Genomic DNA, 27,893 nt, shown 5'->3' on the forward strand with positions numbered 1-27,893 from the left:
GAACAGTGTTAATCCCCATCCTGGGACTTCCTCACAGATTATCAAATTAGACTAATTGACGTAGAGTTGGGCTGGTTTACAGAGTATGATAGAATGATGTCATCTTTGTGTGAGTATGTGTGTGTGTGTGTGTGTGTGTGTGTGTGTGTGTGCAGTCTGCAGCTGGACTCTGCATCTGCAGTAAGCCTCCACAGATATCATTGTAATATAGATCTACTCCAGTGTGGGGTAATGACATTAAAATTGTTAATACTGTATATTGGGATTTATTAATTGCTGTGGTTACACTTTATGTCCAAAAAGTCAAATTAATTATTGTCTAGTCTTCGTAGTGTAGTATTGCCTATAGAATAAGATTTTCTACGGCAGATAAACATAAAACTATTTACCCTATGCCTAATTCCAGGTGTGTCTAGAGTAATACAGAACCCCTCAGCCTTGAGGCCACTGTGGAGCAGTGGAAGAGTGTTCTTTGGTATGGTGGTGCTCCATGCAATACGTCTTGGATGAGTTGGGGATTGTACAAATGTACAAAAAATTTTGCTTGAATAGGCCTCCAGTTCATCACACACACTTACCCAATACTTGAGCAGGTGGTGAAGTTTGACTATCTGCAATAAATCAGGTGTGCTAGAAAGGAGGAAAAACAAAAATGAGAGAGTGTGGTCTTTAGGACTAGAATTGAGAACAATATTCAGTGTGGCCACAAGAGGGAGCTGTTACCTTCCATTATTATTATTATTATTATTATTATTATTATTATTATTATTATTATTAGTAGTAGTAGTAGTAGTAGTAGTAGTAGTAGTAGTAGTAGTAGTAGTAGTCGTATTACGCAGGCTGTGTATTCACTTAAATCTTGGAATCCAATGTAAATAATCAATAAATACATATTTTAATTACTCTCTTTTTTGGCACGACAATACTTACAACAATAATGAATAACTAAATATAACAGCCTTTACAATTCTGGCTAATTTATTCATACTTGTATCTATGCACACAAATACTTTGCTGAAAAAAAAGAAAAAAAAAGCTAAGTATTACTGACAATAGTACGGAGTGAGATATGGAGATGCAGTGCGCAGTTGGTATATAATAATATTTTGTTGGATGTTAAAACTAGTTTAAACCTCTCTCTGTTAAATGTAATGTGTATAAGATGATGAATACTTTATAAATAGCAGCTCTTTGAGAGTTTCTGTTAGTGTGTTTTTGTGGGTTTTTTTTTGTCAGAGTCAGGTTTACTAAAGAGTTGTGCTACCCATCGATATGTGCTTCATAACACCAGTGCGCATGCGCCGAACCACATTTTTTTCCCATTCCACATTTTTAATTCTGTTATGCTTGGGTGCATTAAACAATCGGAGCCCTCTGTATGAATATTGCAAATGTGTAAATCACCGTTAATAATAATAAAAGTAAAATAATAAAACAATGAAAAATACAAAAAAGGGCATATTCCCTTAACTGTACTTTTATATTGATTGAAGCTTTTCAAATATCCTACTAAGACTTCTGCCACATGGGAGTTTCGAATATGGTGCTTTTTCTGGTCATTTTATTCTTAAATATATACAGTAGGGCAGGACGTTTTGTCGAGGTGTTCTGTCGAGTTATGCTACCCATCGATACGTGCTTCCTAAAGACACTGCTCATGCGCTGACCTACACGTTTTGATAATTTATTGTGTTTTGTGTTTTTTTTAGCTCAACTCATCAGTACACCGGTTTATAACTCTGTGCGGGGGGGGGCGGAGCGATGTTACCACGGGGACCAAACAAGGCCAGTGCGCATGCGTTGAGCCGCAGACGAGTGCCGACTGCTGTATTGGTTATGAGTTCAGAGGAGAAGCAAAACCACACGACTAGAGCTAAACACGACTACTGACTGCAACAGGAGCTACCGCCGCAGGAGTTCAGAACAGCGCTGAAGAGTTTATGCGACGATATGGAGAATATATATGTTTATTTATTTATATATAGATAATATATTGGACATTGCAGGCTGTTATGCGTAACTTGAAACTTTAACTAACTAGCTTTGTGTGTAAAGTACACTGTGGACAGAGTGGGTGGCAGTAGTTTAACCACACACTTTCTGGGCTCTAATTTTATTTTTACTCCTAGTTGTGAAGAAAAGACTGTTTAATGATTCAGGTTTAGCCCCTCATTTATTTTGGAGGATTTTAAGATTTATTTTTTAATTCTAATCTGTTGTGGACTACTTTCCTGTTGATCATACTTCTAATTTTGGAGAAGAATTGATGGTTTAAACACAGACAATTCAGGTTAAAGTCTTTGGAGCTGATTATTTCTCTACACTATTTATTTGGAAGTGTAGTGTCACTGCTCTTCTTCAAGGGAGGTTTTGGACTCTTTTGCCCGCCCTAGTTTATGATACTTGACAACAAGGTGGCACAAAAAGAAGTAGACAGGCAGAATTTTTGAGTGTTTGGAGCTGATATTTTAACTAAAGTTAGTTTTAAGCTGCATATAGGCTGATCTTTAGTTCATAATGATGCCAGTTAGGTGGTTTTCCTAGCAAAGCTGAAGCTCAGTGATGATGAGCACAACAACATGCTGTTTGGGTGAAAGGCAGCCCAGGCACATCCAGAGGGGAACAGGCCAAACTTCAACATCTTGACTTCAACTTGGAATTAATTTGATCATTTATCACTCATGGAGTCGATTGGAAAGTTCGAGTTTAACAGGAAAGACCTGATAGGACATGGTGCCTTCGCAGTGGTGTTCAGAGGAAGACACAAACAGGTACTGAAGGCTTCAGATAAACTTTTTACTTGTTTATCTTTCTTCTGGACAACCATGTTATCTTGTTATGCCTAAACACAAAGGTTTAGATGGCCTAAGGAGTTTGTCAAGCTAATTCTGTTCACTATCCAACAGAAACATGACCTGGAAGTTGCTGTGAAGTGCATAAATAAGAAGAATTTGGCCAAGTCACAGTCACTCCTGGGAAAAGAGATCAAAATACTAAAGGTAGGCATGTAGATCTGTGAGGATATCCCAGTAGATAGCTATCGTAAGTGTTTAGTAAAATGCATCTAATATCATTGTTTTCTTTATGCTAGGAGCTGAAACATGAGAACATTGTGGGTTTACTGGACTTTCAGGTATGTCAGCTCCAAACCGTGAAGCTCAGCTGTACAGTTTAACTAAACATAACCAATGCTTTTTTTGTGTTTAGTGACTGAGAAGATGAAAAAACTAAATATTTCAGTGTATAAGCTGGGTATAGCTTAGTATAGCTAAGATTCTGCTTATGAAATGCTGTTCTGTGCTGAACCTCTGCTGAACTCGCATGGCCCATTGTTGATGTTTGGCTCAAATCGACTTCTCTGATTGGTCCAAGCTAAGCTCCTCCTGGTGACACAGGTGACCCGCTTCTGGAAGTAAGTTCAGCAGGACTTTGAAGACATAGAGACAGATAGAGGCTGTTGGGCAGGGCTCATAAGTCAAGGTTTGCTGTTTGTTGCATCAGAAATGAGTCAAGAGTCTTGATGCTGGACCAAGACCTTAGGGCAGATCTTGCTGTTGGTTTCACTCACAGGTTGTGAGCCGACACCTTTGGAAACACTGAGTTTCATTGTAAGACAGCTTAGCTTGGCATATGGGTAACATCTGACACCTGTGCCCTATTTGTGATTCATTTCCCCCCTGGGCGGCAAACCGCTCTCTGCTGACCGACTCTATCATTTGCATACAGGTCTTTGATGTTAACTAAGCCGGTGTGAATGGGGAACAGGAGGGATAGGCAGGCAGTTAATTTCAGGACAGATGGCAGACACTGATACGTTTCAGGTGGGGTGTCAAGTGCACTGTTTTTAACCCAGCAGAGTCTAGAACTATATTTGACCTTTGCTATAGGTGATATTTATGTTACATATATATTCTTGTATAGGTACAGTACTTCCTGATGACCTGATCAATTATATAGTTACATGATATGGCGTATACTGTGTAATAATAATAATATATAGTTTCATTATTGTCAGTGCAATGTAAGCACGTGCAGTACTTTTAATAGGTTTAATAGGTAGGGCAAATGAAATGTGTCATGAGTATTATGTCCCATGATTTTTGCCATGTCCCATTGAAGCAAAAATAATGCTGCAATGATCTGTGAAATATGTGTGGCACCCCCACATGATGTCTGATTGTACAAAAATCAAGCCAGAAGCCACCAATCATTAACACCCACTGCGCTGTCCACTGTGAGTTTTAATGCCTTCTATGATGTCTTGGTAGTACACGCAGTTTTTTTTAACAGTGGTTAAATAAATGTTAAATGCCCTTGTATATAGTTTAGTTTCAGCAGGAAAGCTTACTTTTATTGCATATAAAGTCATCTTGGTTTTTGTTGTCTCCAGCACTAACTGTCAAGGGTTAATAGTGTTCACCTGTGTGTCTGGTTTCTGTCTGTTATCTGCAGACAGAAGACGGGGACTTGATTTGCTTTGAAAGTGTGTTTTGTGTCAGAGCCAAATTACATAACAAAGGGACAACTGGTTAAACCACCAATGCCCTCATTCATTGTCCATATCAGAAACTTGCACATATCATTAGTGTCAGACAGGCCCGTTGCTATTTTCCCCTCCTCCTGGAAAAAAGCTTTGACCTTCCCTGAAGTTCCTGTACATAATAAGAGCTGTTTTATTCTGCATTTCTACCAGCTGGAACATGCTCTCACAAATCCACCTCCATCATGCAGCCGCTTCCAGTGGCACACAAACAAGACAGGTAGTTATTACTGTATTGGCAGTGTGAGGCTAAACCAGAGGGAGTAAATTAACTCCCTCAGCAGACAGGCGCCAAGCTGGACCTGCCTAACCGCAGTGTTTTATACACCAGGTGGCTGATGGTGGCTGACCTGGCACACAAAGTACAATGGCTTAAATAAACCAAGCTTGGCCTCAGTCAGCAGAAACTCAACCCTGACACCATCCACGGGAACCAAATGTTTCAGCCTCTCCTGGAGACCTGATTTGAGTCATGTTTGAAACAGCTGTTTTAATGAAACCCCTTTTCCTTTCTGGATACATTTAAAGGCCTATATGTGCGTGCAGGTTAATGACTTAATTTGTTATGGCAGATGTTCTTTGTGAGGCCTGGGAGTGTAGACATAGGAGATATGTTTGCTGTGGGTTTTCCACACCAAGAGTCAATACAGAGTCTCAGTATTAAGTTTGGTGCTGTTTCCAGACTATGATAACTTATAAAACAAATATGCAAAATATGTAGATTTCCCATGGTTTCTATTAGAACTAATTTAGCTTAAGCTAACTGTTAGAGCTATCTCAAACCCAATCCTTGCTGTAGATGTCACAACAACCACAGATTGTCTGTTTTGCCAGATATAACTTATATTCAGCTTCAGAGTTCATTGTTAGCTTTATGGCAGCTAGACATGAGGTAGTTCTAACAGTTGGCTCTAGCTATGATTAAGCCTTAGTTAGCTCTGACTCAGCTGTAGTCTTACCTATTCCCAGCTAGAGAAACTGTAAGAACTACTTCTCTCGCTAGAGTTAACATTTAGCGCTAACTCAGGCTGAAAGAAACACTATGGAAAATTGGCATTTCTCATTTCCTAGAGTTGGAAAGTGTAATTTGCTCAGTGAGCCACTGTTACACTGTGGTCCATGCTTTTCCTGACAAGCTTTAGTAGAAAATGACACAAGCATATGGACTAAGATGGTATCCACATCATTACACAGCTCACACAAACATTGTTCATCCATTTTTGCAAAGCTACATAAAGCTGTTAGCAGTGTGCCAAGTCTGGAGTAGCCACAAACTGCTTGAAGTTGCTTTAATTTTAGTTTGGGCTGACTGTTTGTACTACCTTAGATCTATGTAATGTGTGTGCAGCTACTTTAGAAAAAAACAGAAACAAGAGAAGTGAGAAATGTGGACCTTGCCTAATGGGTGGAGACATTCCTAAATAGTTAAAAATGATCTTAAACCATGATGTTTTTGGAATCTGGGTCCTGGTTTTTATAAAAAAATATTTCACATTTTCAAAATTTTCAGTAGCAACATTCTTCAAAAATAACTCCATATATCCAGCCAATGTTTTGACTGGTCGTGTTGTTAAATCTAACAACCTCTCCACCCATGTGGGAGTGTGTTGTCTACAGTCAGCTGGGCAGTTTGGCGTCTCCTGTTCCTGCCATTTCAGTGGAAACCAGCCTGGCCTTGCTGGCCTCTGTCCAGCCCTGCTAAGCCCTGGCCTTTGTGATTCCTGTTGCGTAATAACTGGATCAGACTGCGTCACTGAATTCATGGACTAAAAAATAAACCGGGCATTTGGGCAGTCGTTGAGTTTGGCATAGTGAAGACCCCCATTAGACCATGAGTTGATTCAATTTGTCTAATTTTTTATGTTGATTTTATTTTCTCATTACTGTTTTTGTAAACATGCATAATACTCAAATGTGACTGAGGGAACTATGTACACATATTTGATATATACAAAACCACGTTTTTTTGGCCTTTTAAATCTGGTAATAGCCCACAAATATAGTTTTGCCCAAAGAAATGAACACATTTTAAATTAGTCACCTTTATTTTGGTGCATTGTTGAACCACTAATCAGTTTTAAACTGCATGTTAAGCTGTTGAAGGTGAAGGTGAGCTCTTTGACTTGCACATGTACAGTGTAAAAGCTCAACTATTCAGAACAAGATCAGGTGTTACAGTCAGTGTGGGTTCTTTGTTTTCATAGTCAGCATTGAAGGGCTTGTCTGCTGACTCAGTGGCCAGGGCTAAAGCTCATGCTCTAATTACTAGGGGTTCCAAGTATTGTGCTGTAAATTCTACATGTGAAGAATAAGGATGTGAATTGTTTTTTGTGAACATCATGTGCTGACACTGTACTTTTCCATTTGTGGGTACAGGCTGGATGTAGTAATCTCTCTCTGTCTGTGCTTTTGTAAACAGGAAATTTCCGGATGTGTCTACCTCGTCATGGAAGTAAGTGTTACTTGTTGAAGATGCAAATAGTGATTCTAAAAGATTATCTCTTTCACATTTCTTTATAGCGGGTCTGAAATACTGCTCAATTCACATCTATCCATGAATATACTGAGCACTGATGCATCTGAAACCTGCCGTCTCTTATTATCACGCCTGTGAAATGTTCCTGCTGTCTCAATGTCACATTTGTTGTTTTTCCTTTTACAGTACTGCAATGGTGGAGATCTAGCAGAGTACCTGCACTGTAAGTCAACCAGCTACTCTTCAGTATAGTGACTACAGGACCTTGGGCTACTTCTTTGCATGAGTAAACTGATGTTCCAACTAGGCATTATTCACGAGACGTATATATGCGAAGACTGTGGGGAAAATAAGTGACTAAGGGTCAGACATTACAACAATAAGGAATTTAAAACAGTCGTATGTTGTATGCTGCTTAAGATTAAGACATTACAACAATAATGAATTTAAAACAATCATATGTTGTGTGCTGCTTAAGATTGAGCAGGGTGATTTATATCTTTTAAAAGCCTTACTTTATAAAAGCGATAAAAATAAGTTTCCATAAATTTAAGCATTCAAGGACAAGTACACAAGTACTTCAGCAGTAAAGCAGCAGAGTTTTAAAAGTATAATTAACTAAAATGTCTTGTTTAGTGTGACTCATGTAAAACATGTAATTCTTTCTAAATCATATTCTACATAATACATAACAAAATTGATTCATTGAATCATTTTTAATGCTATGTACACACAGTTTTGAAAGGTTGTTTAACAATTACAAGTGTTTTCATTATACTTAAAGACCTGTTTATTCAGGCAAATATTCTTTTATACATACATACTTATTATAGTTCTATGTAGAACTATTGCCTTTACTAAATAGAACATTAATGAACCATCCCTTGTATGTGAATATTTTAATTAAATGGCATGTTTCCAAATTTCATAATTAATAGACTAAAAGAAATGCACCAGGTTGGTTCCAGCCTGTTTCCTCCAGGTTTTTGGAATACAACATTTTTACCTTGACTTTTATTCAAAGCAGGATATTTAATTTTTTTGCTTCTCCTGTAAAATGGCCTTTTTACAGTTTTTGTGTGACAGAATTGATGTATACAGTTCTGAGCCAAAACAACAGAAAACCATCCCACTCTCCACTTACAAACCTCGTTATGTGTTTACTAGAAAGTGTCAGAGTTCTAATGCCGTTCAAACCAATGGCACTCATATAGTATCTGGATTAGTAAAAGGGACGAAAAGTTATTACCAGTAATGAACCTGTAGATTCATATAGCCTGACTCTTAAAAGAACTGTGACCTAAATGCATTGTTTACATGAGTGAAGGCCAAAGTCTTAGACCTCTCTTCTATGCAAACAGAACCTGTTTGAACTCATTGTGAACTTTCCCTGTATGAGTGCACCTAACAGCCCCCCCCCCTCTCTTTCTCCACTCTTTCCTCAGAAAACAAACCCAGGCCCTTTCTAAATAGCCCCCACTCTTGAATACCTTTCCAAAAATAGATATTAATAGAAAATGGGCTCAACTAAACCTACATGCTTACACACTGCAACAAAAAGAAACACATGTCCACACCGCCTCTCTCAGACTTTCAAAAGCTCAGTGTTTCAGAGGCAGATTATATTTACTGTATTTCCATTGCCTGATTTATTTTAGGCCCCTGTCTCCCTCCCTCAAGCCTTTAATAGAGTCTTCCAGAAAACTGTTTTGCCCCTGCTGCTTTATCCCCCTCAAGCCCCCCCTCTTGCTTTATGGGATGGGGTGGTTCTGCGGTAACCGGGTGAAACACACCCTGACCTCATCCACCTGTCAATCTTTCCTTTCCTGTGGTGGAAAAAACCCAGGACTAAAAATAAATCTTCTCACACTTCTGGGTCTGGAGGGGTGGATTTTAGGGAGGGAAAGAGACTGCTTAGGTTAAGAATGGAGGATAATATTGGCCTTTTCACACAACCTCTAAACTGTAAACATTAGGTTTATAATGTATAATATATTGTAATAATATATAATTTATTTATTTATATAATAAAAAAATGAAAACCATTTAAATTCCACACTGTTAAAAAATAAAAAAAATAAAAATGTTTAAATAACTGTAAACAGGACATATATTTTTGTAAAAAGATCTTTTAAAATGTTTTTTTTTTAAATGCTTTGTACTTCATCCTCTCAGTTTGATTAACAATTCATATTAAGCTGATCCTCAAAAACATTAGAAAATAAGCTGAAGCTGAAATTTTTTAACGTGTGGCTCCTCCCTAAATTAGCTCACTGAATATAAATATCTCTTTAATTGTTTTAATATAGGAGCCTTCTGTGCATATTTACAGGCCCACCATTGTTTTCTGCACAAACAATAGATTTGCACCACTTTGCATTTTGTGTTTGTTTTATCCGTCTAGCTAAAGGATCTCTGAGTGAGGACACTATCCGGAGCTTCTTACAGCAGATAGCAGCAGCTATGAGTGTGCTGAGGTGTAAAGGTATAATCCACAGGGACCTGAAGCCGCAGAACATCCTCCTGACCTACAGCTCAGGACGCAGGGCCAACCCCAACAGCATTTGTGTTAAACTGGGTGAGAGCTTCTTCCCATTTCATAATAAACTTTCTTTTTTTTCAAATCTGAAAAAACTGCTGACAGTTTTAACTCACTTTCTCAGGATAATTCTAAATGGTAGCAGTCTTAAAACATACATGTAAGCCATTAAATTATAGGTTAAAACAGGTTAGGAGAATCACTTGGATTATCTAGTTCCAATGGCAGTTCTTGAAGTTTTTGAAGAATGTCTAGACAACTGGGTCAGAACATCTTTAAAACATCATGCAGGTCTCTTGGGATGTTTAATGTATACAGTGCTTCAGGAATGACCAACCAGTAAACCATCAACAAGGTTCTTGGCCTCCGAGGTGCACTAATGGCCATTTAGTCCACACCTCAAAACTTACAGAACTTAAAGGATCTGCTGCACCAAGCATCTTGGTGCCAGATACCACAGAACACCATCATATATCTTGTAAAGTCCATGCCTCTGTGAGTCAAAGTTGAATGGTGGCTAAAGGTGACAGGTGGTTTTGATATTATGGCTGATTTTGACCCTTTGAACTCACCAAACTCTACTGCAGGCTGAAGCCCAGCTGCTCACAGAATGTGAGGATGTGGCTCCTGCTGTTTAATCACAGCTTTAAAGCAACATTTTCTACACTTTCTAATTAATAAAAGCAGCAGCAAAGGGGAGCTCAAGTTTTCCTTAAGATCCTCCAATGTAACAATAATCCATGAGCTCTGTGAGTGAGACTGTATGAGAGACTACAATGTTATTGCCTCCTGTAGTTGACATGTGGAAATAATTAATCATTCAAGTCAAATAAGAAAGATGAGAAAATACCTGGAATTCCTTTTGTTGCATTTCATTTTTTTAATGCTCAAATTACTGAACGTTCAGCGTTCGTGGTTTAATAGTATAACCAGTAAAAAGGACTAACAACATAAAGGTGACCAAACCAGAATTTGGTGAAGGAGAATCATTAACCATAAACTGAATCATAATCAGAATATCAAAAAATCTTGCAAGCCAGGCAAACAAATTCAAACGGGACAAAACCAAAACAAGAAAAACAACAAACCAGAGAGATACAGACAGGAAGAATGCTCTGTGTGCAACAGATGTTGGCAATACTTCGCAAAGTACAAGGGCATATATCCAGGTATAAAAACACAGAGCTAGGTTGCAGACAAGTGTAGAAAATCAGGACTCAGTTGATGACAAATGTGAAACTGTGCCGAATTGATGGTAGATTACACGTGACACATTACGTCTAACAACACTGTAGGTGCTTGTTTTTGTGTTTTTTAATGTTTTGTGATCTTTGCGTTTGTTTTTTTCCATATATCAGTGAGACTACTGTAAATATTATGTTGAGACTGTTATAGAAGACAATGTTTGCTCAACACACGTCCAAGTCCTTCAGTGTTGAACTCATTGTTCCAGCATTCATTTGTGTCCTGCTGGAGTTGTATAAACACTGTCACTGCTGAATCAACTGTGGAGAGTGCAGTGTGTGTTCTGTGCCTGCCACTCAGCTCTGTTTGTTCATGATGGACAAGAACAAGACTTCTGGGCAACTCACAGCCGTTCAGGGCTCTTATACTGTCTGACTCACTGTGTCAATACAGGTTGCCTGTATTCCTGAATTAACCGGAAATTAGATGTTTATGCCAGTCTGCTGACCTGTGTACACACCTACCATATAGGCCTGTCATGATACCTCCATTTGATTTGTTGTGACATTCAGATTTTTGCAGGTTTAATACCATATTATTCCACTGATATAAGGAGAGAAAAATAGCACAACATTTAACTTATACTATTTTAAAGAGCAGACATAGGGCATGTTTAAATATTAAATATGTATAAAACGCTAATAAAATAAGAACACAGATTTTGAACAAAGTTAGCATACACACTCATTCATGTTTATGGACTCTTGGTGTTGTTGCAGCAAATAAAAAACAAATGTATTTGAGTCTAGAAGAGTTTTAATGACCTTATTTACATTATGCTTCAATTTTAAAATGGGTTTTATGTGTCTTTTTTTGAACATCTGTTTAGTTTTTTTGAAGATTTAGTTCAAATAAATTCAGTTCAATCCTGTTTTATTAAACTAATCACATTCAATGGAGTATTTCTACATTTAGTTACTAGAAATTAACTAGAAAGTAAATTATTAAGTGGAGGAATCAATAATTAGAATTCTTCTTTTTAATATTATTTTTGCTGCGAGGGCACAGGAGAGAAGGACTTTACACACACTGCAATAAGCAAAAATAATTAGAACTGATAATTAGATTAATACACAAAATAATAATAAAAGATCTCTCTTCTTTTGTTTCTCTCTACCTCTCTCCCTGTCTCATTGCCTCTGTCCAGCTGATTTTGGCTTTGCCAGGTACCTGCAGGGCAACACTATGGCTGCCACACTCTGTGGCTCCCCCATGTACATGGTGAGTCACCCTATTGTGTGTTTCAGGGTTGCTGTTTCTAAATCATATCTATGATTCTGCTTTTTAGTTTAAGCACAATATTAATGCAGTGTTTTTGACTGTAAATAATCTTTTGATTGATTTGCATTATATCTTAGTGAGCAATTAATATTAACAGTTGTGCTTGTTTATGGCAGGCTCCTGAAGTGATCATGTCACAGAATTATGATGCCAAAGCTGACTTGTGGAGCGTGGGCACCATCATTTTCCAGTGTCTCACTGGAAAAGCCCCATTTCAGGTAACACACAGCTGTATTGCTGATGCTTCTGTATACACATGTACACAAGATACTAATTTACTTGGAAAGCAGCAAATTAAACAGACTAAAGTTAGTAGCAGAGGAATAAATTGCTATGTTGTGTCACAATAGTGTGCTTTGTAATACTATATCAGTATTAAAAACATGGTATTGATTTTTTATTAATTGTTTTTTTCATAAAGAGATTCAAAGTGCACACTATTTCATTAGATTGCAGTATTGTAATCTGCCTTCATTTATTAGATTATTTTACTCCAGTGTTCATCATCTAGTTCTTGTCAATACATAACAGTACATAATGTTGTGAAATGTTAATTACAATAAATATTATGTATAAGTACTTTATATAAAATACTGCACTTTGGCCAATGCCAGTAATCCAGCCTTATAAGGTTCGTAAGTGAGGTTGTTCTAAAGTTTCAAAGACTCAAAGACATCAAAAGAGTTACATCCCTCAAGATTATTCTTGACAGGTTTTGTGGTTTTAGGTCAGGACTAATCTTTGCCCTGCTACACTGGAACAATCTGATTCCAAAACATAATGCTGTTACATAAGAGTGCAGTGGAAACTTTCCCACGAATGAAGGGCAAAAAAGGGTCTGTGGTCCGTGATCAAGGGTCAGTCTGGAACATTTCTATTGCGAAATCACAGCAGCAGGTCTGGCACATGGAGTTATTTACACAGGAGTGTGAAATGTGATTGTGACACTATTTCATAATCATCGGATAAACAAATCACATGTCCTAAGAACCAAACCGGTGCATATATTCCAATAACTCTCCTGTTTCAGATGGACAGCTGCCCCCATAGGGTGCCCGTGATCTGGAATAGAACCCTTTTTTATTTACACTATAAGCTTCCAGGAGGTGTGAACATTTCCACTTAACACTTAATGCAACAGTTTGGATCATATTGAACCATTTTATTAAATCAATATCATGCCATGGTTCAACTTTTAAGTTTTTGTCTTTGAGTGTTCTACTTAACTTAAACTTGTTTTTAGCCATATACAGACAGTACTGTGCATGTGTTTAAGAATCTTAATCATATTATTTAAAATTGCTCTCAGCAATAAAAGAGTTTATACGGTAAACACTCTAGATGACATTAGAACACATGCAGTTAAACAAAGACAGTAAAAGCTAACAAGAATTTCTCAATTAGAAGGAAGTGCGGATGTGTTCAATTCTATTACCAACTCTTACCAGATTTACCATCATTAAGTACTGATTTACCAAACCAGGTGTTGGATAATAGCTATTAATAATACTGGACTCCCATGTGGTATTTGAAAATGTTTTAATAAACACAGTTATATAAAACCTTTACTTGTTTTATGAATGTTACACTATGTGGACAAAAGTATTGGAACACCTGCTTACTTATTGTTTTTCCAATATCAAGAGCATCAAAAGAATTTATCCTGCTTTTATTGGAGTAACTGTCTGTGCTGTCCATGGAAGGCTTTCAACTAGATTGTGGAACATTGCTCTGAGGATATGATTGGATTTAATGATCAGAGCTGCTCTTGAAGCTGTTTATTGTCCTAATGCTGTTTATAGTGGGGCAGCACAGTGGATTAGTGGTTATTTGAAATTGTTCTCAGCAGAGAGTTTGTGCTGTAAAAACTCCAGATCACATTAGCACGTTCACCTCCAGGCGCTGGGGTCCTGGGTTCAAGTCCCTATCTGGGTGGAGTTTCCATGTTCTCCCTGTATCTGCATGGGTTTCCTCCAGGGACTCCAGAAAATTGGATGACTTAAAAATTGTGAAGGTATACCCAGATATGGATTGGCACACTGTGCTTGGAAAACTCCTTAGTGTCTGATGCAGTCCTTCAGGTGGACGACTGCCGCCTCTCACCGGTGTGTGTTGAGTGTGTGTAGTAAATAAGAGCTACTGCATCTTCAAAAAACGACACACAAAAATAAAGGTGCTTTAAATTAATTGGTTATCAAGTTTATTTACCTTTAACAATTTAAAAAAATCTTTTAAAGCCCCGTTTGTTTGTATGATAATATATGATATGAAATATGCTAATAATAATAATAACAATAATAATAATAATAATACTTATTATTATTATTATTGTTATTATTATTATTATTATTATTAATAACAAATAATCATTGTTATTTTTATATAAAATTAATTATTATTATTATTATTATTATTATTATTATTATTATTATTATAAGAAAACTAAAAATGTCTTAAAAACTATCATGGCCATATTTGCTGAAAGTTGATATGTGAATGGCATATGGATATGTCATTCATTAAAAGGTCTACTAAGTCACGAGGTGAAGGACAGAGAGCTAACCTCAGAGCTATTTGAACTGACTTGGATGTTCCCTATGATTGAATGAAGAGTGACGCCAAGAGTTTAATGAAGCCTGCTCCTCATACCAAGAATGAGGTTCTTCACGGGTTCTTCTGAAACCTGCACTCATACTGCGTTTAAACAATCCGTGCCTGAGCATGCTTACGCCCTACTCACTGCTTAGTGGGCTTTCCAGTGTTGTGCCGAATTTAACATGCCCCCCTATGAAAAGCGCCCTCTCTTGGGAGCGCGTCTGCTTGATAATACGCATTAACATAGCGAACTCTCCAGAAGGGGGGTGCTTTTCCTTGGGGCAGTGCTGAATTTGGCATAACACCACCAACGTCGAAGTACTGACAGTGTACCATGCCTGGGCACGTTTCAGAGCGATCACGCTAGTCAATTGAGCCGTGCTTTGGGAGGTAACTGTGCCCGGGCATGGCACAGATTAACTAGTGTGAGTACACCCTTATAAGAAGGCGAGGGGCCCCCAAATGTTTGTCAAGTAGTGTTTTTTACTAGGAAAGCTGCATGCTAATTTCATTCCTGTTTCACTGCAGGGGGCTGAAGGGCTTCAACCAAAGTATACTTACATAGCTTTCCAGATGGTGTGGATGCTGAAGCCAGTTAAAGACTGCATCTATATGTTCTGACAACATTAGTTACATTCCGCAGGTCAGGTTCAGCTTGGCTGGTCTGAGAAAACTATGCTTGCCAACACTTTTCCCTGGCCACTGACCTTGGGTCAGCCAACCAAACTCCCATAGCCCGAAGGTTAACCTGTCAGATATAAATAGCCACAGCTCTCTGTTTCAATGGGTTCATGTTTGTAGTCGTGTTACAAATTTCACGGTGGCAGTGTTCTCCCGTGAAGCGACAAGTCTTTTTTAGATTTATGATGTTGACTTGTGGCACACGTTAGTGGCGAGATAAACAGGTCAGTGAGTTTGTGTAAGATAGTAATTGCTCCTCACCCTCATGCTATCGTATATCTTTCTCGCCCCTTCTTTCTCTAGGCCAGTAGCCCACAGGAGTTGCGACAATTCTATGAAAGAAACCGGAACCTCAGTCCCAAGTAAGTGGTTTCTTAAGGGTTCTGTGAAGCCATAAATACTAAATACTAAGATAAACAAGGTACATATGATCTGTTAGTTTTTTGGGGGGGGTTGTTTGTTTTCTGTTTTTTGCAAGGGCACAAAAATATGATCATGCGTTCATATTGCCACATCTTTAGCAGTAAATGTTCTCAAGGGGGTGCTATAGGAAACATCATTGTTTTACAGAGAGACAGCACAACTGATATTTTTATGTCTTTGGAGATTTGATCTTTATTTTTATAGATGATAGTATAAGTAGAGGTATTATAACTAAACACCAAAAAAACAACTGCCAACTTGATCAGGTCAGGTCATCCTAGCAAGTTTAGTCCAAGAGCAGACCACAAGATGGGTAAAGAAAGTCTCCAACAATCCTAAAATGTAGATACAGGACCTATAGGAACCTTTTGTCGCAGTTAATGTCAAGCTAAATGAATCTACCATTAGAAATAGACCAACTACACTGCCTGGCCAACAAAAGTCTCCACCTGGATTTAACTAAGCAAATGATCTGGTGTTGCTGCAGTTGGTCAAGTTTAGGTTCAGCAACAGTATGTGCTGAAAGACTACCTAAATATACTGAATATAGACCAGGTTATTCCATCAATGGATTTTTTCTTCCCTGATGGCATGGGCATATTCCAAATATGGGCATATTCCAAATATAAAAATCTTGTGAAAGAGTGGTTCAGGGATCATGAGTCATGGATTGGCCACCACAGAATCCAGACGGTAATCCCATTGAGAATCTTTAGGATGTGCTGGAGTTGGGAAGGCTTTGTGCAGTGGTCAGACTCTATCATCACCAATGCAAGATCTTGGTGAAAAATATATGCAACACTGGATTAAAATTGTGTCATTGCAGAAACTCATCACAACAATGCCTCAGTAATTGCAAGACACAATTAAAGCTAAAGGTGGTCCAACGAAATATTAGAGTTTGTGACTTTTTTTATGCTGACTTTTTTTCTCCCTTGCTATCAAAAAAAAAAAACATCAGGGCAAGACCTATACTGTAAAAGTACCTCTTAAGGTGCTTTAAGAAACCTCCAGGAAACTTTTTTTAAAGGTTCCTCAAAGCACTGTTCATGGTTCCACAGTTTAAAATTGAATAACTACAAATAGTTGCTCATGTAACTCACCTTTAACAGTGTACAGTAAACAAAGACCAGAAATTCTGGAACAGTGTGCTTGACAGTGGAATCTTGCCAGATTATTTATAATCAGTTACTTTGGCATTTTATTTGCCAGACTGAGGAGTGAATGGTATATTTTGCAACTGTACTTGCATACTAAATAAACCACAAAAATGTTGATGGACTGGTCAGAAGGTTCCTAAGCTTGCTTTTTGTCTACATTGCTAAGCCTCTAAATGTCTCTATTTCTCTGTCTGCGAAACAGCATTTGAAGATTTCTGGGTTTTCTGCCCAAATAAACATGGTTGATCTTTGATCACTCTATCAAACAAATAATACTTCTGTGTTGATCAGCTGGCAGCTCAGCACACATTTAGAACATTCTCTTCAGACTTAACTTGACCCTTCCTCCATTTAACCACTTTCTCCATTACCTACTGAGTGAAGTTGGTCATGTTTTATTTATATTGATGTGTTAGCTGTTGATCTATTAATAACGATTACAAGCTCATCAGACCATCTTATAGTGGCTATCCACTTTCAAACTGTTCATTAGCTTAAACAGCATGTCTCCATGTTTTCTGCTGTTGCTACAATTACATTTATTTGAATTATGATTGCCTATTTACTCTAATCTGACTATTTTTTCAGTAACATGAACACAAATATCAGTTCAGTATACTTGTGTATTCTTAGGCAGAGGAACTCATATGCAACTAGAGCATTCTGAGAGCCTCAAAAAGCTATTTAGATCTTGTGGGGACTTACTTAAAAAAAGATCAACCCAAATTAAATGTCTTCTGTTTTTAAACATTATATCAGTTTGTATATCAACCCACATTCAGAATGGTGTTCATGCAGTTGTTTATGCAGCATTTTCGGACTAAATCTCATATTGCTTAAAACTGCTTTTCCCAGCATCCCACGTGAAACCTCCAGTCACCTCCGTCACCTGCTGCTGAGCCTGCTGCAGAGGAACCACAGAGACCGGATGGACTTTGGTCAGTGCATGCTCACGTTTACACAGTTAGAACGGATGATCTCCAGTCAAAGCAGTAAACATAAATATGACCTCATGGAGTTAAATAGCAGTTTTGTTTGTTCTTTTACAGATGAGTTTTTTCACCACCCGTTCCTGGAAGCCAGTTCATCTATGCGAAAATGTAAGCTTTGCTACTGTGATATTACCTTAAATACAGCCCTGCGCTGCTGTCGATTGTTGAAAGGCTTTACATCAAAAGCCTCTGAAATTTGTATTAAAACATGCAGGACTCTTTGTATGAACATGAAGTTGTTTAAATATGAAGAGTGTTGGTGAAAATATACTGAAAGAATTATCAGATAGCTGTTTGTATATAGCAAAGTCAAACATAATATAATATAAATATGCAAAAGAATGTTAACATAAAAGCACAATTAATAAGAAGGAGGGAATCTCATATACAGTCAGCAGAAAGTTCTCATGCTTACTGGTTCTGCAGCAACGAGACCACTAGAACAATAACTAACTGTGGCTTCTATCAGCCTGCTAGGCTTTGGTAGATGAAGAATGGAGATAAGCCCTGGACATGGAGCTAGGGGTTCATTGAGCTTGTTCTGAACTTAAAGACCTCACATGGCTGACCCGAATGGCATAGAAAAGATTATAGATTATATTAATAATAATATTATACACAGAATTACTGGTTATATTACCACAGTGGCTGCTCCAGACTGCCATCTTCTTTGGAGATTATAGAAGTAAATAACTTAGTTGTTAGTAGGTGTCTACAAACTTTTGGGCATATGGTGTGTACAATAATCAATTTTCAGTTAACTGCATTTCTGTATGTATTTTCCAGCCAAAACAGCATGCTCTTCTCCTAACCAATTTTTAATTGCCAATAAATTTAGTTATTTTACTTTCTTGCTCTCGTTCTTTCCTCCCTAGCCTCTCCAGTGCCCATGCCTTCCTACCCCAGCTCAGGATCTGGAAGCTCTAGCAGTGGCTCTTCAACCTCCCACCTCACTCCCACACAGGTGACACTCCTACAAAAAAATAACATTTAATTTTAATTAATCATTTTAATTAAGATTTCTTGATATACATTATTATATATTTTTGTTTTTCATTTTTCTTTTGTAACTCCTGCATTAACAGTCGGATGCTGAAACCCAAAGACCACGCCCACCTCCAAAAAGTACACCTCCTTCTGCTTCTCAGCTGAGAGACTCGGTCTTCTCAGAGACAGAGGATTATGTTATGGTGCCTGCACAGTTCACCAGTAAGCAAAAACACAGATATATCTTCATTTTAATAAGATCACAGTATACTAAAATTTCTTCCCATATATTTTTGAATAACTTATCTGTAGTAACTGTAAGACAACTGTTATTGTTCTGTGTAGGTGAGACAGCAGATCAAGGAGGACAAGCCAATCAGGAGAGTGAGATGCAGAGTGGGTGAGTGAAGAGTTATTCATAACTATTAGTACTATTAGAATACAGTATAATATGAACTATTCTGCTTTCTTTGTGAGTCAGCATTGCCGTGTATTTTAATTGTTAAGTAATTTGTATGCATGAACAGTGTATCAGATGTGTGAATGTGTGTCTATTTCCTTAACAGTGGGTGTCTGTTACTGTGTGGTGTTGCATTGTCCTTGTTTCTCTGTCTCACTGACCTCTTTACCTCTTTAACTTTGTTTTTATGAGCCTCAGGGTGTGTGTGTGCATGTGTATGCAGTCAACTTGACCCTCACCCATGTCCGTATTAACTGCTTTGCTGGCCTGACCTTCTCCAAGTGTTGAAGAACATTTGGTAGTGGGCTTGTTCTCTTTTGTGTTGTTGTTTTCTGTAGGTGTTTCTTAACACCTTGTGTGATTTTCTTTCTCAGGTGTTCTTTGCTGAGTCCCGCTGCCTGTGCGGGAAGGACACCTCCTGCCTCACTTTCACTCCGCATGTCCCCAAGCCCTGCCAGGTAAGTGTTTGTCTGTGTGACTTGACTTTTTTAAAAGAACAGAAAAATGTTTTATATGCAAAGCTTTAAACTTTGGTGCTCTGTGACAATAACACTGTGTGGAGTAGTTGCAAACTCTTTCTTCTTCTTTTTTTTAAACACTATTTATTTTTTCTTACAGATGTTAGATTACACTTAAAAAAGCACCTTTATATATAGACACATATATACAATGTATGGCTATACATATAGATTGATTTTATTTATTTATTTATTTTTTATATATATATATATATATATATATATATATATATATATATATATATATATATATATATATATATATATATATACCGGTGTATATATATATATATATATATATATATACACGTTATATATAACATTATATAGGATATTATCACATATAGACACATATAAATATAACTATATTATTGCATATATTCTTTACATAGATGGGACATTTACATCTTGATACTTGTATTTATAGTACTGTGAGACTATAATAGAGTCTGCTATATTATTCCATACAGATTTTTATGCAGATATGTTGCATATGTTACATTCAAATATTAAAATAAGAGACCTTATATCTGGGTATTTGCATAGTGGTTAAGAGATGTATTATTACATATTTAAGTAATATAAATATATAATTGTATTATTAAATATAATTTATTTATCATGTCCTTACAAGCTATGAAAACAAGTGTGTATCTGTATGCATGCATGTGTTCTAAGGGACACCTGCTGGGGATTGTGTGTCAGAGAAAGTGAATAGGTTCATGGTGCACTTAGAAACAAATGGTTTTTATGAGTGTCTGATACTGCTGGTGTCAATCATTATCCACACACCACTGAACACAGCAGCTTACAAAACATTCTCACTCCCTTCCTCTCTCCCCTCTACTTTCTTTCTAGGCCTGGTGAGTGCTGTGGTAGTACCTACAGCCAGTCGGTGCCTGTTCCAGTGCCTACTCAGATCCATAACTACCAAAGAATGGAGCAAAATCTGCAAGGGGCTTCCAGGTGGGCTTACTGTTATAATTCATAGCTGTGGTCCAAATTTTTGGTATGCCAGAAATCAGAGATATCCATCCAATTAGTATGATATACACTGCTTTACACAAATACACATGTAAACACACTGTTTCTTGTCTCAAACCATGATGAGATGTTAAAATATCCCTCTTTTAGGACCACAGTGCCCACACATCTCTACTGTACAGGAGGTGTCCCTGGATGTGGTCGGATAAGTGGCTCTCCTGAGGCAGGATTTGTTTTGACTCCTCGCAGGCTGTCCACAGGGGGGTCCAGACCATACCAGCCCTCTCCACAAGGTACAGACCAGACTTGATATTGACAAACTATAAGTATAATTCTAAGGCCTGTAGTATCTTTAGTAATACAAACACACATAGGTTTCACATATGCGCACACACTATTTGCTTGTATGGTTTAAAAAGTCAGAAAAAAATATACAGATAAAGTGTGATTAACTTGATGTTTGTGATATTGTTGATCTTGTCAGTGGGCACTATACCTGAGATGCCTGACCAGCCAGAGCCGCAGTGTAGCAGGACAGGGCAGCAAGGTGAGTGAGGCTGAATGATTACCCTTGTGAAAAAGAAGTATACCTAAGAGCATTAAAAGTATGTTCAAATTAGGTAAAGAATACTGAAAGTGCAAATACTGCTTAAAGTGCACTTTAGTTGGGTCATTAAGGTGTACACAACATGTGCATCAATATGCAAAATAGTACATTTACAATGTACTTCAAGTGTATTAAAAATACTGTTTAATACAAACATATGCATAAATCTAGTTAAGTTTGTAGAAGATATACAAAAAAGCACTCAAAAGCATAACCTAATGCTTTTATGTTGTATTTAAATATATCTAAATCACAATTTAGTATGTATTGAAATACGTATTATTTTTTAGTTGAATAAAAGTTTGTACTTTTCCATGTTAAGTACACTTACAAAATATATATATACTTAAATGCTTGTTTCTTTTACAAGGGTAGACAGGACACTACTTAATCAACAGTAACTGCAGATTTTGTTTGTAGTTATTAATCTTCAGATGCTTATTAACATTGATTCAGATGTAATATTCTGTTACTTAGATTAGGATTAAACTGTAAGGATTAAATTGTTGAGGAAGGAGAAGGAGCTGTTTACTTACTCATCTCACATTTTATTTTCTGCTGGTCCAGGGGATGGAGCTTGTAAGCTTCTGGTTCCAAACCTTCTCCACTATCCTTTAGAACGTGGAGATGAAGATGAAGGCTTATTATTCACAATACAATTTTATGTTAGTGTTTACATTGGAATTCCACGCATAACATCTGTATGTATGTCTTTTTTGTAGCCAATATATTAAATTACTCTCTCTCTCTTTCTCTCTCTCTCTTTCAGACATGTTCTCCGACCAACAGGGTCCTGTCTCTCCACTCTTCTCTGACCTTGGTGCCATGGAAAACCTGACCTCTAGATATACAACCTACCATCCAGACACCATAGTACACAGAGTAAGTTCCAAATCTTACAGTACTGTACTACCCATAAAACACAGTACAACAATAAAAATACTAATTTGTGAAAGATGTATATAATGAATGCTTAGTACATACATTAATAAGGACTTCAGATACTATAAAAAATCCTATTATACTTCATGCCTGAAAACAATGAGCAGAGATTATGCATTCTTTAAAAGCTTCTGCACTGAGGGTACTGTTGTAAATCATTTATAAAGGCTTTAAACACTGCTTTAGCAGAAATGCCAGGAATTTAGTTGACTTTTGTGAATTACACAATGATTACACTGTGTGTTTCCTGTGTTTTAGTGGGAGCTGGGCAGACGGGCTAGTTGTCCTCAGACTCATGAGCTGGAGCCAGCACTGTCCCGTACCCGGACAATGCCAGACCTTCAGGATGGCTGTGTACCTCCCAGCAATCTCATGGAGAGAAGAGGTTCGGTAAAAAGGTATAATTCCTGCTCAGCAGCATAGCCTGGGCTATTGCTGTAGATATTGTTATTCAGTAACATATTTACTGTGTTCTCAATAATAATTTTGGGAAGTTTTGGGACTTATGGTTAATATCAGCCTGGAGTTTAAACCTTATCTCTACTTTTAAACGTACTGATAAAGTCTTTGTGTTTGTTTGTTTGTCTGTCAGGTCTCTGAGTACAGGCCGCTTGTCAGACATGCTGCTGAAAGCTGTGTTTGGAGCTCAGCTGGACAAAGAGAGCTGTGAAGGCCTGAATGCAGAGAGGCCCATGGACATTGCAGGTGCTCAGAATAACCCTAACGCCTACTGTATTTACACTATAAGCTTTAGCATAACATGTATATGCACACACACTCATGAACCAGAATACAAACATTTTGTTTTTCTCTATGCTCTTTTTTGCTTCTTTAGTGCCCCCTGGTGGTGTGGGGTATGCAGAGAAAGGTTCAGGAAGCCCTGCTCCAGTTCTCTTCACTTTAGGCTCTCCTCCTCATGGAAACACTCCTCCTCTGAACACCAAACACAGACGCTACTCAGGTGAGAGCATTACAGACCAGTGTTTTCAGGGACTATCCTTTTATTTATTTATTTTATTTTTTTACATGACTGCATGCATTACACATATATGTCCTATGTTAACTTTCTGTAAATCTCTGCTTGTTTAAGTGGGCTCCTCCAGTCCTGTTAGTCCTGGCTGGACCTGCGGCCACTTTTACAAAGCCTACAACTCGCCAGACACCCAGCGAAATACTTATACTGACCCTATAGCATCTAATCTACCTGGAGGCGTGGCCTTTGTGCCCCCTGAACTTCCAGAAGAGACACTAATGGAGGTAAGTCACAGGGATTTGAGCTCTGAAAAGGCTGTGTAACCCATGTAACCCAGACAATCTGACCTAATCACTCTCCCTGCCCTGTCCCACCACAGCAGGGACACACAGACATGCTGGCCCACCTGCGCTTTACTCTGGCCTTCGTCCACTGCGTGATAGAAGTGGCTGCAGCAAAGGACAGTGGGACCGAGCGGAGTGAGGCTCCAGATACTAGCTTCCTGGAACAGAGTCTGGTGGCTGACCAGATAAGCCAGCTGAGCCGGGAGTGGAGGTGAGATCAACGAATTTACAGTGTATAGGAGAGATTGGGTTCCAGATTGTCGGTCTGCATAGATTTTAAAGTAGTAAAAGGACTAATTCTTGAATATATCATATATATCATTTATATATGTCTGTTGCTATATACTGTTAGGGCATAGGCTCATCCACACCCCGCAACACAAGAAACAACAGGAAAGTTTAAATAAAGAAAGAAAGAAAACATGCCTACACAAAAAGAGAGAGAGAGACACACACAGAACCCTACCTTATAAGCTATACCATCGAAACAGGTGCACTCAATGGTCTAATCAGAGGGCTCAGAGGGTTGTTATAATTTCGAGCAAAAGACATTTTAACATAATTTGTACATTTTCTTATTTTTAGCAACAGATTTCTTATGCTTGTAACCCTCAATTAAACACCAGGGGTACCGCAGCAACCATTTGCTGACACCATAGTAGTCACCTGGGATACCATAACAGCTCACTAGTAACTACTGTAGCATCCATCTAGCAAGCACCTGCGAAACTATAGCAAAATAACCATAAAAGCCACCTAACAAGCACTTACTTAGGGAATCATAGAAACTACCTGGTATACAGTAGCAACTGCATACCTGTCACCTAGTATCAGCATAGCAACCATCTGTGATACCGTAACAGTCATCTAGAATCTACTAACAGATAAATCTTTATTTTGTGTTTGTGTTTAGTTCTGCAGAGCAGCTGGTCTTGTATATGAAGTGCGCTGAGCTGTTGTCCACTGCCTTACATAGAGCGATGGAGGCGATAAAGCAGGAAAAGCTCTACCCTTCAGCATCCGTTAAACAGGGTAAGACCACCAACTGTTTAACTGCTGTGTTGCAATTTCTACAACTACAAATCATATGCTGATGATGATGCTTCCTCTAGTGACCCATTTAACCGGCTAATGGTCTAATGTAGAGTGTTCAGCGTTTGATAAGACATTAACTTGTTCGCAAGCACTGATTATGATACTGATTTCATTAATGCTGTTTAATGCATGATGATGTTGCTCTAGCTGTTTTAAGGTTATTTTTTATTTTTAATTCTTTCTGTATGTGTGTGTTTCTGTGTTTCTGTAGTGGTACGTAAGCTGAACGAGATGTACAAAGAGTGTGTGTCGCTGTGCCGCTCCCTCACTGCGAGGCTCCAGCTGTTTTTCAGCACCAAGCAGAAACTGATGGACCGATTCAATAACATCACTGCCGAGAAAATCATCTACTCACACACTGTCCAAATGGTACACAGACACACACGTGTTTACACCCACATATATCTTGTTTTACTGAGTAAACAAACATTTACTGTCTACATAAGGAACTGTTTCTTTCTAATTTACATCTACCTAAAGCTTCTGCATATATCAGTGTATGTATTTCTAGTGTCCCCTAAACCTCACTGAACTCCTTTACAGGTTCAGGCTGCTGCCTTGGATGAAATGTTTCACCATGGCGAGGCCTCAGCCCAACGCTATCAGAAAGCTCTGCTGCTGATGGAGGGCCTCTCTCTGATCATTACAGAGAGATCAGACCTCAACAACATTAATAAATGTGAGTTCAAAAGTCATTGATATTAATTAGCATTAATTTAGCATTTCTTATTATTGCCGCTGGCCTTGAAGATATAAAGTCAGACAGAAGCTAACCTGTTACTGCACAGTTTGTGTTGGTCGTGCTCTAATCCTTTATTAGTGGCTGGATATTTTTAGTCAGCAGGCTATTCTCAGGTGTTAAAAAACCTTCAGCAACACAAACCACGGCTGCATCAGTGTCGATGCAGTGCTTCAGAAGAACCCACCACCTGAATAATACCTGCTTTGTGGTGGTTCTGTGCATTCATGACTATTGAAAATCCAAGTGAAAGAACAGTAACAAAAATAACAACAGTATTTATGGACAGTTTTAAATAAAATGCAATAGAATTATACAAAATAACAAAAACATTAATTAAAGTGTGTGTTTGTTTCTATAGGCAAGCAGTGTATCGAGCGCCGTCTCTTCTCCCTTCAGCCTGGACTGTGTCCAGCCTGATCACCACAAGACTTCATTCTCTTCTTCATATAGCCCTTATCTCCCATTTCAGAAGACTTTTTCAGCACAAATTGAAGAAAAGGATGAAGCACCAGCATTTAATGCAATTGCTGGCTGGATGATTTACTCACGTGTTAAATGGACCTCATGCTTAAGCCAAATACAGCCAAGTGTGACTTCAGCAACAAGTCATCACAGATGGAGAGAACTGTGTGGAAAACTGATTTAAGGATTAATAGTGATTTAAAACATTTGTGTGTAAACCTAGTATTCTCTGAGATGTTTGGTGCTGCCCAAGGAGTTCAGTCTGCCTTGTTTGTTTGTTTGTCTTCTGAGAAATACTTGGACATGAAAGCTTCTGCCTTACCTGTTAATATAGAGCCTCAGTAATATTTGGACTTGGAGAAACCTTAAACACATGGAGTCGAACTGAAAAGATGCACTATTGGAATAACTCTGAGAAGCTCTAAATGTTTGTTCTAAAGATTCTCATCTCATCTACTGAAGAACAATTACAGTCTTTTTCAGCATGATGTAGAAGGACTCCCATTTATCTTTAAAATTATTAATTTGCATGATACGTGTTGGGGGGTGTGGCAACATACAGTATTGTGCAAAGGTTTTAGGCACCTTAGAAAATCTGAATCTGAAAAGCAATAAGCGTTGTTTGCTCAAACACTAATATTATGTAAGAAATGTAAATAATATTAATACAAAAAGTAGTGCTTCTACATCACTGTGTTCATTAAAACATCTCCAAAGCTCTCCTTAATGAAAATCTAGTATTATTTATAGGAATCGTCATATCAGCAGCTGGCTTGATAAATCAGTGCTTAATAACGTTAAACCATTGTGGTGAGTATGAGATGATGGAATTGAACACATCCACTGTGGTGCTGAATAGGGGTTTCCAGGGGAAATCTGGAAAAAAGCCTTGTTCTCCAAACCAGCACATAAAATTAGTTTTTGTATATATAAACTGTATTTATGTTTACCTGCATCTGTTCTAGTGTGATGTGGAGTTTCTACAACAAATCCATTATTGCTGAGAGAAATGCTTTTAAATACTGTGATTAGGTGTCTGAAACCTCTGCGCAGTACTGCATGAGGACTCACAGGGAATGTACTGCTTTTTTATCTGCTGTTTTGATTAAGTGGTGTTGTGAAAGGTTAGACGGGTCACGTTGTGTCAGTGTTACACAGAACAAGTTGTAGCCTACACTTCTTTTCACTACTAGACCAAGCAAATGCACATTTTCACAGACCCACTGTTTTAAATATTTGAATAGTCTGTTAACTACCATGTAAGAAATGGAAACAATACTTGATGCTTATTGTTGGATATTTGAGTACTTTGAAAATGAATCTACTGTACCTTTATTATGTATATTTATAATGAAGCACTTTATAACGGACTATGCTTGCTGAACACTTAGACGTCTATTGTATGCATCATCTTTTTATGCCGGTTGTTTGTCTGCTATTTTGCTGCTTTTGTTTGACTCAGTGTTCAGCTTTGTCAGAAATCAAGTCTACGTGTTTGTAATTCTTTGATTTACTTTTGTTTACGTATGTGTTAGGAGTGGCCTTATGTATGCACAAAAAAATGCACACTAAACTTTCTAAACTAATGGAGAGTTTTTAAAAAAATACTTTTTTATATGGGGTGTTACTGTGTGTTGTTGATTGTGTTATTATTCTTTTTTTGTCAATCACAAAAACCCTAAAAACTCGATAATAAGCTTTTTAAATGTGTGTGTGTGCCTGTGTGTTCCTGTGTATACACAAAATAAATAAAGTTTGGTCTCATTTGTACCTAGCCTTTCAGTGTGATTTTATTGTACTGTGTTTTGATAAGGTGTGTATATAAATGATTATTTGTTAAGCTAAAT

General features: G+C 37.8%; 1 protein-coding gene across 1 annotated transcript; it reads left to right on the forward strand.

Annotated features, from left to right (window-relative positions):
- Positions 1 to 1,846: 1,846 nt before the first annotated feature.
- ulk1a (unc-51 like autophagy activating kinase 1a) lies at positions 1,847 to 27,816 on the forward strand. Its single transcript, XM_049485907.1, has 28 exons — positions 1,847 to 2,771; positions 2,907 to 2,999; positions 3,092 to 3,133; positions 6,960 to 6,992; positions 7,203 to 7,239; positions 9,421 to 9,594; positions 11,948 to 12,021; positions 12,198 to 12,299; positions 15,661 to 15,719; positions 17,796 to 17,878; positions 17,990 to 18,040; positions 18,808 to 18,896; positions 19,018 to 19,141; positions 19,265 to 19,319; positions 19,754 to 19,837; positions 20,756 to 20,863; positions 21,032 to 21,174; positions 21,366 to 21,428; positions 22,258 to 22,370; positions 22,689 to 22,828; positions 23,023 to 23,135; positions 23,266 to 23,391; positions 23,521 to 23,687; positions 23,783 to 23,958; positions 24,661 to 24,779; positions 25,054 to 25,211; positions 25,386 to 25,521; positions 25,943 to 27,816. Exons 1-28 carry the CDS (start codon positions 2,682 to 2,684, stop codon positions 25,999 to 26,001), a joined length of 2,811 nt encoding a protein of 936 aa, XP_049341864.1. The 5' UTR covers positions 1,847 to 2,681; the 3' UTR covers positions 26,002 to 27,816.
- The last annotated feature ends 77 nt before the right edge of the window (positions 27,817 to 27,893 follow it).

This window comes from Astyanax mexicanus, chromosome 12, assembly GCF_023375975.1.
Source record: "Astyanax mexicanus isolate ESR-SI-001 chromosome 12, AstMex3_surface, whole genome shotgun sequence".
Classification (NCBI taxonomy): Eukaryota; Metazoa; Chordata; class Actinopteri; order Characiformes; family Acestrorhamphidae; genus Astyanax; species Astyanax mexicanus.

Excerpts from the sequence above, each read along its gene's own strand:
- ulk1a (XM_049485907.1), top strand. The coding sequence starts at position 2,682 with ATGGAGTCGATTGGAAAGTTCGAGTTTAACAGGAAAGACCTGATAGGA. Across the intron at positions 18,897-19,017 it reads CCCACCTCACTCCCACACAG|TCGGATGCTGAAACCCAAAG; the intron begins GTGACACTCCTA and ends CTGCATTAACAG. Across the intron at positions 21,175-21,365 it reads ATACCAGCCCTCTCCACAAG|TGGGCACTATACCTGAGATG; the intron begins GTACAGACCAGA and ends TGATCTTGTCAG.